The 13,435-nt window shown below is 38.8% G+C and overlaps 1 protein-coding gene across 2 annotated transcripts; it reads left to right on the forward strand.

Moving 5' to 3' along the window:
- The first annotated feature begins 336 nt into the window (after window positions 1-336).
- On the forward strand, window positions 337-13,256 carry LOC107188899 (fatty-acid amide hydrolase 2-B-like). Of its 2 annotated transcripts, none has more exons than XM_015577293.1 (10): window positions 337-378; window positions 6,717-6,889; window positions 7,318-7,537; window positions 8,076-8,293; window positions 9,575-9,686; window positions 10,413-10,711; window positions 11,398-11,496; window positions 11,941-12,108; window positions 12,366-12,548; window positions 12,967-13,256. In XM_015577293.1, the coding sequence occupies exons 2-10, from the start codon at window positions 6,722-6,724 to the stop codon at window positions 13,057-13,059; spliced, it is 1,560 nt and encodes a 519-aa protein (XP_015432779.1). In that variant the 5' UTR covers window positions 337-378; window positions 6,717-6,721; the 3' UTR covers window positions 13,060-13,256. The 2 variants fall into 2 exon arrangements, with proteins under 2 accessions (XP_015432779.1, XP_015432778.1); XM_015577292.1 differs by lacking the exon at window positions 337-378 and adding an exon at window positions 483-649.
- The last annotated feature ends 179 nt before the right edge of the window (window positions 13,257-13,435 follow it).

Here is a 13,435-nt window from a genome sequence, read left to right on the forward strand (position 1 = left end):
TAAAAATGACTAGAATAGCCAAAATGGTAAACATGGCCAAAATGGTAAAAATGACTAGAATAGCCAAAATGGGAAAAATGGTCAGAATGGCCAAAACTGTAAAAACTGTCATGGTAAAAATTGTCAGAAGAGCTAAAATGACAATAATGTTCGGAATGATAAAAAATGGTAAAAGACAGGAAGGCGGAGAAAATACGATGCAAGGAAAACGTACGGGACGTACCTAACGCTGGAACTGGTTCTATGTATGAATAGTGGTAAATTTCCGTACTCACAGAAAGTCGATGCCCACCCTCTCGCGTGCAAGCGACGCATTTGCCCGCGAGTATTCTCGCACGACGACCACGAATTGGTACCGCAGCCGGGAGCCTCTTGCCAGTGAGTTCTGCGATTTCGTGATCGAAGGAAGTCGCCGGACGGGCTGCCCTCTAACAAACGCGTTTAAATCGATCTCCATCCGCGAACAGTCGTCGTCGGGAAGAGCTCGATATCGAATCGCTGGCTGAAGCCGTGAACGCAGGCTCGGAGAAAAGTTCTCTTTCGGAACGTATATAGTATTCCCTGGTTAATCGCGTAAACAGGTGTTTCGAGGCTTTTCTCGGGAAACCGAGGATTTTCAATTCGTGAAAGAAGGCGACAGAATCACGAGGTAAAATTCCGGTGTCCGTAGTTTCATGTCGCACAGTGGTCCAGAATGAAAATATAGCAGGTCAAATTGTGGAAAAGAAATTTCATTTATCTTCAATACGAAACTCAAATCAACTAAAAATTCTGTCTGCAAGAGAATATTAAGAACATTGTTGAGTGAATGTCGTCGAAGAGGGTCCCTAAAATTGATAAAAATTCGTTCGTTCAATTCGAATAAAATTTACAAATTTCAAATCATTTCGTTGTTAAATAAGCGTACGAACTGCCAAATTTTTATTCTGGCCAACTGTAATGTCACCCGGAAAATCGGTCGGTACGAGCTTCGGATCGTGAGTTAATTTTCAATCAACAAGCAAGAATTAATGAAAAGACAAAATGTTGAATTTTGCATGTTGCTCGGAAGGCATACGGAATACAATGATTCTAATTGATTAATCAATTTATACAATGCTGATATTATGCAAAATTTAGTAAAGTCAAGGAAACTTTCAAAAATATTATTTTTTAAATTCATTTAATCGTTCGATCGTAATTTAATAACAGCGGATAACGAAAGATTATTGGTTCGATAATCTACATTGACCTAGAAACAATTATGCAGAGATTTTGAATGATAATGTGTGGTGATTTTGTGGTATGGATAATATTAAGATAACATTGAATTATATCGATGAGATAAACAAAAATTGAACAACTTGTACAGAATCAAGAATACGTGCAATAAGGTACAAATAAAATTGTTACATTTACGAGGAACTCACGTTCTTCGATACTTCGTACATATTAGAGATTAAATTGATTTTATCTCACCGTATGCACATTTCTCCACGTATTATTTACACACTCTCTGAATTTAAATTAAAACAGCAGTGACTGCGTGGTTCATACGCAGCGCATCAATTTTTTAAAATACAGGCTTGAATCAACGAATAATCATAATTATCGCTCGTAACTGACGAGACTCATCGCCGCCTCTTTTATTACATGAGACTCGAGAGCTATTGATAAAATCGATTTTCTCATTTGCAAAAGAAACACTAGCCTGCGGACTTCCGCAATTGTACACAATCGAAAAGAAGGAAATATCAAGCGCAAATGTGGAGTTTGTCAAGCGCATACTTTGTTGCCTGACCGGTTTTATTGACGAGACTCGTGGCTTCGAGCAAAAAAAAACGAAAAAAGACCATTATCGCGGCATGATAATTAATCCTCTATTTATTGATCTTTGTTTCTTTTTTTTGCACATTTGTTTTTCCTATTCCACGTGAGTGAATGAACGTCACCGGGCGTTCGTTCTCTGGTCACTGGTAACCGCAATAATCGAATTCATGTTATTATTACTCGAGCGATTATTCAATCGTTAATTAACACGGTAAATAGCGTCTGTCAAATATGCACTAACCTTCCGTCGTGGTCTTTTGAAACAAATGAAAAAATATCTGCAAAATATTCAAAGTGGAAAATTTACATTTTTCTCTTCAAAATCAAATTTCTCGAAAACCGAGGATTCTGGCGAAAAACCGTTCGGAGATTCGTATTCAGGGCACAAAAATCTATAGGAAACGGCTATTGAATGATAGAAGTCCGAAAAAAAGTTAAAAATTTGTCGATCGATGTGATTACTCGCTAATAATGTGAATTACTTCATCAAGTAACCGACAATTATGTCGACCGTACGCGATCTACGCGACACACGAATTTGTTAATGAGTCTGGTCGGCTCAGCCACGACTAATGCTGAATTCATTAATCACAAAGACTAATAGACCGTTGATCGGATTATTGTGTCTACGTGTTTGGTCCTGGACCTTGCTCCTTCGTTTGATTAACACCGCCCACAAACTGCATTTCTCGTGTCCGTTAATTCTATCATAATGACATCGTCATTTTTAATGATACCGATATACACGTTGCTCAAGGAGTGGGGGGGGGGGGGGGGTACAAAAAGAAGCAATCCACGTGTAAACCGTTGTGATAAATTAGCGAACGATGACAACCAGTTTCTTCTTGTCAGATGATCAACGAGGTGTGCTTGCATTTGGTATTCTAAACAGAACGTTGTTAGATCATTTTGTGTTTTTGCTACGCAGTGTTACTTAGTAGCAATTGCATATACATAGATAAGATTGAGTGGAATAAAAAGTGTATTACGAAATTACGAAACGCAAGAACGTATTTACGAGCTGTATTCATCGGTTGAAATCTCGTAGACTGCTGCACAGTGGTACTGTAATGACTTATTTGTTTCAAATCACTGTACAGGTCGTGATTTTTAAGTAAATTTAAGGTTCTTTTTTTTTAAAATTCTTCTTAATAAAATTCTCTATCGGTTAGTCCAGCCTAAATTTTCAATTTCGTTCGATCATTTATTCATATTTAGCGAAATATACGGATCTTTAAGACGATCCGCGTCTGGGCTTTTTTAAAGTCAGATTTTCGAAATTCAAAATGGCGAATCCAATAGGGTCAAGCGAAATTTCAGAAAATGACCTTATTTGGAAGAAACATAGTTTGTACAGATCTTCGGGGACAATATGACACGCATACAGACTCCTCTCGATTATCGTCTGGCTTGTTCTACACGATTATTGTCCAGGCGTTATCCCCACCACTGGGGACGTGGAACCTGCCAAACGTAAAATTGAAAATCACCCGTGTAAAAATATCCATAAGTCCAGTAAAAAATGGAGTCTACTTTAAACGGCTGTACAAAAAGTATTTGAAGTTCTGGACCATAAATGGCGGGAAATTTAAACAATATATGTACTGACTATTTGAAATTAAACATGACCGAGACTTCAAATAAAAAATTAATACTATTATAAAATGGCGGCTATTTTTGAACAGTAAACGACCGTACAAAAAAAAAGTATTTGAAACTCTGAGTTGTAAATGGCGGGAAATTTAAACCAAGCGCCGATCTAATAGGAAAATTCGCTAGAAAACGAATAAAGACGTTCGAAACAAGTCGGGTACAGGGAAATTTCGATAGCGTACATGGATTTCTGGCGTCAGCATGGATTTCGCAAGCGTCTTGGAATTCAGGTTGAACGCATCGTTTCGGATTGACGGGCGCGTATCTCTCTCGCCTCCTCCGTACAGGGTAAATCGAGAACCGCCGCCCGGGGACCGGTTATCGCCGATGGAAACCGCCTTCAGTTCGTAATAATACGTAATCGCGCCCGTTTCTCCTCGCCGCCAACTTTCCTCTAATTCATTTTTTTTTTCTTTCCCCGCCTCGATTGGAAAACGGATCCAATCCGGGGCGTCGCAAAGAAAATCCATCAAACCAGTACGAAACGACGTCGATTTTAATGGTGGCACCACCCCAAACTATTCGCAAATCGAATGGATCCATCGATATCCAAAGATTCATTTTCATCAAAACATTCAATTGTTTGTAGGGTAAACCAATCAGTGAATGACTGAATTGTTGAATTTATGGACGTTTGAGATTAAATACTTGAATGTATTTATTTACAACAACAAAGCAACTGTTGAAATTGCAATTATATTTATTTTTGTTAAAATTGTTGTAAGAATAATTACTTATTCCTACCGAGTAATTTTTTTTCGATACCCAGTGTATATCGCAACCGAAAGTATCGATACTAAAAATACTCGGTATCGAAACGAAAGCATCGATTATTTACTTGTATTTATTTGGATCGTTTCATTCCTATTCCCGACTCAGCCTAATTCGTTTCAGAAAGTTTAGACGGGCCTACGAAAAATTTTCTATTGTGGCGCCGATACAGGAATTTCGTCGTGGCGCCTAACAAGACCAGCCCCGTCGCGTTTAACACCTAAGATTCTGGCCCATCGATCGCTCGAAAACGGCCCAGTTCTCTAGATACGTGATCACCTTAAATATTGCCGTTCATCTTTTTCGAATGTACCGGCCCCCATACGAATCACCGATTTATCGGCGCACGAGCGTGTAATAGACCCCCAACGGCGTCCAATAAACGACATTGCATACCGATTTCATGGATAGTGACACGTGCATGGAAATTCAATTCGCCGTACGATCCACAATCTGTACTTCCACAACTTCAGTAACCCCTTCTACTGACGAAATTCTTTGAATCGACGTTTCAAAATTTGCATGAATTTTGTCACTCGAGTTACAAATCAAGACATATTCACTTGGCCCGTGGTAGCAACTACGACGATCCTAACCTATTGATGATTCTGTAACCTAAGAAAATACGCGCAGCACACTACATACCTTCAACAATTTTGATCATCCAGACATTCCACTTTTCATCATCCAGACATTCCACTTTTGATCATCCAGACAAATCACTTTTGACCATCCAAAACAATTCACTTTCGATCACCTACGGTTCCATCGGCTCGACGAAGAAGAACGACGCGCTTTCCCAAAGTAGGGAAAATACTCCTGACATACCGGAAACAGAGGTCGCTAAAATTTTTCTAACCTCCTCGCCGGAAATGCACTTTGCGATAGCAACGGCTGAACGGAAGTAGATGTCGCCACGTATCTAACCTTGTACGAGAACTTCTTTGTTTTCGATTCGAATAATTCCGCAGGAAATGGTTCTCGATCGGACCTCGAGACGATTAAACCCGATTAACCACCGCTAACGGTTATTGAACGTGCTTCCTACGGCATAGAAATGTAGAATCATCGACGGTGTCAATGTATGTTTTCACGTGATAATAAAAATTATAGTTTTCATTGTCCTGACACTGTATGACAATGTAAACTACTGTCAACTAATGTCACGACAACCCAACATCTAGTTTTCACGATGAAAAAAGTTGTAATTAGACTGCAGAAGGTTATGCAAATTCACAATTTCAGATATCAATATTTAAAAATTAAAATGGAACAAATGTTTCATTTCTGTACCATCACGAGCAAACTCTGATTCCGCTAGGGGAAAAAGTGGCATAAGAGTAAGGGCCTCTTACCATTTGGAAACGGAAACTATTGAAATGTATGCCAAATTAACAATCGATTTAACATTTATTTCAATGCTTGAAATCAATTTATCAACTGGTAAAAGGCCCTTTTCCCCCCACGACATTTTTTCCCCTAGCGGAAATCGAGTTTGCACGTCAGTATACCTTCAGGGGCGCGTGGGTGAAACTATGCTGCTGTAATCGAATTCCTCCAAGGGAACCTCTGTACCCGGTTTTTCCAAGTGGGTTAACGAGCGAGCAATTACGGTATTTAATGGGACATGCGAAAAAGCCGGGCAGGCACAGATTGTTCGCTACGGAACTAAACAACACAGCGTTTCGTGGCGTGCGCCGCCTTCGCTGCCGCCACGCTTTCTTCACATTGATTCCACGGATGACTTGAACTCTCCGGCGTGTACGGGGGAGACCGAGGCCAGTCATTGCATTTTCCTGTTTCTTTTTTTTTTTTTCACATTCCGTATTCAACCAATTAACCACTCCCGCTTAAAATACATACTTTTGAATACCGATAACCGTTATCTCGATACGATTCAACCGAAACCATGTATGTACTTTGGAAAAAAAAAAGTCATTTTGAAAGTCGAAACACTCGTTGCGTCAAAGTGCCTTGAGAGGGGGCTAGTTGTTACACCGTAAGGGGAAAGTTGTTTACAGTTTTAAATTTTAGTAGCAGAAAGGTTAACCCTTGAAAGACGGACACGTGGAAGGCGGAGCCGGGTCGTTTTTGACCCATAGCAAAATCTTGTGTAAACGTCTTATCGAAAGTTTTGGCTTGTGTTTTAGCGTAGGCTTTTATTAGTTATTCAAAATTCGTTATCCAGATAATATCATTAGTTATTCAAAATTCGTTATCCAGATAATGATATTATCTGGATAACGAATTTTGAATAACTAATAAAAGATGAAGAAAAGTAGACACTTGGGGCATAATTGTTTAATCTAATTAACTGTTTGAAGGTCAGGATGACGACCTTAAATACTGTTGCTTTTGACTATGTATCATCATTTGAATAATATTGCGCCCAACTCTGTGACTTCTGTAAAATATAAGTTTAGAAGAACAAAAGCTTTACAAAGTTTCGATAATATGAAGAATAATTGATATTCCTGTGACAGGCACAATGTTCCTGCCCACCTTTGCAGTCTCGGCGCTACACTTCCTGCACTTTATTATCCGTCCCCTGATCGCGCTCATACACATCAGGAGAAAGCCCCCATTGCCACCGATCACCAATGGTGTATTAAAAATGAGCGCGACCACATTAGCCAAGAAGATCAGAGATGGAGAGGTAAATGATTAATTTACTACCGATTGGGTACCAGGTCTACCGATAAATAATCCTGCATTTCTTTCGACAAATCGATTACGACAATTCAAATTCGGAAAAATAAAATTTTATAAATTCTTTCTTCAAGACAAGAACAAAAGTAGGGATTTTTATATTCGCTTAAGTATGTTATTAAGTTAAGAATAAAATAGAAAAGTGGTTGCATTCTATAAAAGTTTTGTCTTTTATTACATTTCACAGAGCTCTAGAGTCTATAAATGCATAAAATAATCCCTCTATGATTGTAATATTTTTTTATGCAGTATTCGATAGCAAATGATGATTGTAACCTTTCTCTATATGCAATTGGAGTAATCTCTCTAATCGTGCAAAATCACATCGACATATCGATATATAATTCGTCACTTTTCTACCTCATTCGGACATAGCTTTCCTGCCTGACGGTGGTGCAGTCGTACGTCGATCGCATCAGGGAAGTGAATCCGTTTCTAAACGCGGTGATCGAGGACCGGTTCCAGGCGGCTCTCGAGGAGGCGAAAATCTGCGACTCGAAGCTAAAAGCAGGCGAGGTTAACGCGTCGATGCTGGAAAAGGAGAAACCGCTGTACGGTGTGCCAATCACCGTTAAAGAGAGCCTGGCCCTTAAAGGTAAGAAGTGATTTACCGGTTGAACGATCCTTCGCGTAATAGAAAGACTATTGCAACGCAATTATGGGCCAAACAGAATGAAAAAATAACGGTAACACAATTCAGTCCTTAACACGTGAACGGCCACAGTGAAAAAGGCCGTACGTAGCCAGACACACAAATTGTCTCGGTTTTTAGGATATAAATCGTCGAAAATATATGCGTTCGGTTGATGGAGACTATAGGTCCTGTTTCAATATTAATCTCACGAGAAAATTTTGTAACGGTATTTAAATAGTCCAGCCCTTTTGCAATGTATGTATATGTCCCCTCCCCCCTCCCCAAAAAATATCATATTTGGAGGACGTAACAGTCGAAGTATTAAACGGTTGAAGTCTTAATGAACTATTTTTTTTTTACAATTGAATCTATTCACTCTGTACCTTTAGATACAAAATTTGGCGAAATTTAACCCCCCCCCCCTTTCTGCCCCGAATTCTAACAGAAAATTTGTTTTCATGTTTTCCCGCGATTCAAATGAAAATTCTACTGAATGTAGGAATGAGTTCCACGGCGGGCAACGTGAACAGGAAAGAAGCGAAAGCTTCGGAAACACCGGTCGTTATCCAAACGTTAATGGACGCCGGAGCGATACCCCTGTGCGTTACCAACACCTCGGAATTCTCCACGTCGATTCACACCACGAACTTTCTACACGGCCGTACAGGAAATTCGTACGACACGAGGAAATCGCCTGGCGGATCATCGGGCGGAGAGGTAATACTTTTCGTTGTTTTAACGAGGTACGTCCACGAGGAAATTCAGCTTCCATTAGGGGAAAAAGGTGCGTTGAAGAAAAGTCTCCTACAACTTGGTGAATTTATTCCAGGTACTGAAATAAATATTAAATCGAATGTTAATTTGGTAGAAATTTCAGTAATTCCAAATACCAACAGGTAGGAGCATATGGTAGCACATATAACAAAAAATGGCGTAGCGGAAGGGTATGCTACCATTTGGTCTCAGGAATTACTCACATTTCGGGACAAATTAACATTCGGTTGAAAATTTATTTCAGTATTTGAAATAAATTTATCAAGGTGTACCTTAGACCTACATTGCTTTTTCCCCTAGAGGAAGTTACCAAAAATGTTGCTCGACCCGGAAACAGGACACTCGGGGGGTGATTTGGAACAACTTTTTAATTAGCAAAAATGTTATTCGAGGCTTTGTTAACGAGATATTAACGAAAAACGCCGACCAATCAGAGCGCGAGTCTGCCGGTCGAGCTCCAGCGGTAGCGTTGGCTACCACTCGACTCGGGTTTTTCGTTAATATCTCCATAACAAAGCCTCGGATAAAATTTGTGCTAAGAAAAAAGTTATTTCAAATGATGCCAGGAATCCCTCATTTCCGGTAGTCGAAGCTATATTGGGACACCCTGTATATATACTTTGTAAGAAGAAAGAACAAAAAATACGACCCTTTCCGTCGAAAGTTGTACAATAAAAAATTTTACATATACAATTTTCCATTTATTTCGTTATCATCCCGAAGAAAATTTCCGAAAATGACCATGATAGATATAATATAGATGTTGGAAAATTAAAGGAAGTCTAAAAAAAAACGTAGAAATATGAAGAAATTAGGAGAATCTAGTAAAATCGAAATTGTTGGAAAATATAGAAAAGAATTTTCGGAAAATGTAGATATATTTGACGTGCTATCATGGATTTTATTCACCTATAATTACGATCTAGGCAAGATTCTCCATCTTTTCAGTATAACGAACACGCTTTCTACCATGTTCTCGCCGTGCAATACACGCTAGTCGATCGTAAACTTGCGCAAGAGGAATGATTGAAAATCCTGTTGACGCAACGATAACAGTGACTGCCATATTTCGTACGACTTTACTGTATAGCACGACTAGCTCATAACTGTCCCGATGCAATAATCGTAAATTATAACGAAATGCCAACGTGTAATTTTCTCCTACAATGTAACTAATATGCCGTTCTAAAATTAAACTCTTTTTTTTTCTTCTGTCTATTTCAGGGAGCGCTAATTGGCGCTGCAGCGTCAGTGCTTGGTATGGGCTCAGATATGATCGGATCTATAAGAATACCGAGCCACTTTAACGGGATATTTGGTCACAAACCTACATCAGGTAATACCCGCAAAATCAACGTTTCATTTTAATTATAATATTAATCCTCGTTTGGACTAACCCAGTCAGCCAAATCTGCAAACCTAAATTTTGTCCAATGCCTGTTATAAAGTTATGGCTAAAAGTTTGATGCAAGACTTCCTGCAAACGACTTGCGCGCACATTGGCAGCAAATTGGCTTGGCCAAACCTTGTTCCGGTTTTTCCCTAAATTTGACATAGGTCCTGTTGCAAGATTGCTACAAATTTGCTTTACCATTTTATCACCTGGCGTTGCCTGTAAAACCCAAGTCAAATACGGAAACAGATAGCTATGGTTTTTCTAGACAACCTTTGTAATTTCTTTCTGGTAATCTCGCTCGAAACTTGTACCCAACTGGCCATCAGGAAATATACACATGAGACAGAACATTGAAATATTAGATTGGTAGGAACGAAACGACCCATAATCTACACCAATTTTAAAGATCCTCGGAAAAACCTGCTCAATGTTTAAATTCTTATAAATATTTCACACTATTTATACATGGTTCGCTGACCGTTCGTGGTAGGTTTAGTGTTGAAGAACCGGAGGGTCGTCGATTTATAGGGAAAAAAAACATTTTTTTTTTTTTTTTAAAATATTAAATTTGAAAAATTCCCTTTTGGTCATGAAACGCTAGTTTTCAGATCACTGGTGCACGCGACGAGCAGTGAACATAAAGGTATGCTGCTTTCCTGTTCGCAGGAATACTGTCCATCCAAGGACATTTTCCCAACTGCGACGACCCGGAGTTCCAAAATATGCTGGTGCTAGGTCCGATGGCGAGGTACGCAGAGGACCTGCACCTGGCCATGAAAGTGCTCACCTCGAAATACGAACGACCGTTGCGGCTGGACGAGCCGGTGGACGTGAAGTCCCTCAGAGTATTCTACGTGGACAATTTCGACAGTTTTTGCGGTATACACTCCACTACGTCAGACATAAGACAAAAGATTAAGGAAGGGACGCGTTACCTGGCGGAGAACGGTGCACGCGTGGAACACGTAATAACTTTTAAAAAAAGAAAAAAAAAACAGACTCGGTAGCATTTCGATGAACCCATTAAGTCCCAAATAGTGAAACAAGGCGATTTTTTTTTACGCACGTATATAATTATTTGTTAAAAGAAATATAAATTCTATCGAAAACATCGTCCGGTCGGTACTGTTTGTGTAACAAAATGTCGTGTTTATGCAACTTTGGGAATTTTTTCTTTTTTATTGGAAAACGTAAATAAAATAACTTATATATTATTTTGAGGAAATATACAAAAATTCATTGTCATACCTAAGTAGACACAATATTTTAGAAGACAACTATATGGGAAAGATACACTAAAATGTTTCGATGATTTAAGAAACAAAATTGATTTGTCATAGTGTGTTATACTTCAATTTCTTCAGATTTCCAAACGTCGTAGGATCTAAGTGAAAGAAGAAATAACGACGAAAAAAATATTACGGAGATCTTTGAAATAGTCGATCATAACTTGGCAACATGAAAAACTGGCATTCAATAATGTAAATTCACTAGGAAAAAGAAAATCGTGAGCGAAATGTTGCGTTACAGAAACGTTGGGTCTTAATGGGTTAAGATCCTAACAAGATCACTGTACAACGAAATCTCGAGCAATAACTAGTATCCGCGGCCGCGCGGTTTTTTAACTAAAATGGATCGTCGTTGCTTGCAGTTGTCGCAGGAATGGGTGAGCAAAATGCACGTCTGCTTGATGGGTTGCTGCGGCCATATCAAGGTGCCTGACAGTATTTTGGAAGCTCAAAATCCTGGGGTAATGATTAATTCCTCTTATTGCACGCATGTATAAGGTGTCCTGTTTAAACCCTAATCACGCACGGACCGTCGTAGTCGGTGGTCGGGTCGATCGTGACCCCACGGACAAGATCTCATGGAGATACTATTATATCGATAATATTGATGTTACCGATAATTCGATATATCGATAAGTTGAGTTTAACTTACAGTTTCGTTCTAAACGGTACAAACGTTTATTATGGATCGCCAATAACCAGTCCGTTTTGTCACGGGTCATCGGTGACCCGACCACGTTGTTACGGGTCACAAATGACCCGACCATATTATTATGGATCACCAATAACCAGTCCATTTTTGTCACGGGTCATCGGTGACCCGACCATGTTGTTACGGGTCACAGATGATCCGACTGCTGGCTTTGGCGATCCACTTCCAGAGAATTTTTTTTTTTTGTCGACAGGGTAAAAGGAGACCGATCCTCGAAATGATAAAGGCTTTGTTCGGATTGTCACGATGCACGATCCATTTGGCGCTTGTAGTATTCACGTCGTACCTGCACGGATTCATTCCTCTCTCCAAATTAGACGGAGTCACAAAAACAAAGGAGAATCTTCGTCGTAAATTCAATGTAAGAAACCACACACAAAAACACACTTTATCAAAATTACACGCCTGTGTCTGTGTTCGAAATAGAATTAATTGTACAGGGTGTCCCGCGATAGTTGTAAGTTCTTGAAAGGGACGATTCCTGGGGTGATTTGGAACAATTTTCGAGGACTTATAAAAATTCTAATGAAAAAAAAAAAAGAAAAGAGAACTAGAACGATGTGTCTAATTGAAAAAATGAACAAGGATGGAAATGAACCCGTAGGAATAATTTTGCAGACTCTACTGGGCAGCGACGCGGTGTTTATATACCCGACATTTCCACAGCCGACATCCTATCCAGAAATAATATTCTTACAAACCGATTCGTCCGTCTATGTGGCATTAGCTAATATGTTGCACTTGCCATCGACGCACGTGCCAATGGGATTGAACAGAGACGGATTACCGATTGGATTGCAGGTAATTATTCTTCAGTTTCTTTCTCATTCTGAGAATGAAATTTTTCTGCTGATTTATATTTTTGTCTTTTTTTTTTTTCAAATGAATGTTATATTTATTTTTTGAAGCCGATGTGTACGCTTTCTTTAATTAATCTCAAAATGCGTACCAAACACAAATTTTTCATTGGTATGAAATAATTCTAAGAATTCATAAAAAAACATGGTGACTTTATGGAAAATTCAGTACCTATACCACCCAACCTAAAATTAGCCACGAACATGTTTTCAAAATAGCTATTGCATTACTAATCTCCCCTTCTGTATGTTTTGTTTTAATGCTGAATTTACTTTAATTAAAAATTCGTTCTTACTGAAAATTAAACAGAAAAATAATATCGAGTGCATCGCGAGTTACGAGAGAAATCCTGAAATTTCAGGTGACGGCTGCCTCCCATCAGGATCGTCTTTGTCTAGCAGTTGCCAGAGAATTAGAAAAAGCATTTGGTGGCTGGACACCACCCCCAAGCTAAATTAACTTTTCCCTGACATTGTCTCTTTTACACAACTGAAGAGGGACAATTTGTATTATATCATTGTTAAAATAACGGTCCAATTCTCTAATAAACCCAATGTTTCGTTTACTGGGTTTTGAATGTATAATAGACGGTCATAAAACTCAGGTAATATTGGTGACCATTTACGTGTACGCACGTACCGTTAGGCCTTACTCACGTCATAACAAAGGGTAGTTTTTATTTTTAGTTTTTAAATATTAAGTGTTAACTTAGAAAACAATTTTTACAGTAATTTACCTATTTAAATATTTCGTACAGTAATGTACAAATATTTGATAAAATAATTGGAAATCAAGTAAGACGATATTGTTGGAAAATTATAATTTTTAGA

This window comes from Dufourea novaeangliae, unplaced genomic scaffold (genome assembly GCF_001272555.1).
Source record: "Dufourea novaeangliae isolate 0120121106 unplaced genomic scaffold, ASM127255v1 scaffold141, whole genome shotgun sequence".
Taxonomy (NCBI): domain Eukaryota; kingdom Metazoa; phylum Arthropoda; class Insecta; order Hymenoptera; family Halictidae; genus Dufourea; species Dufourea novaeangliae.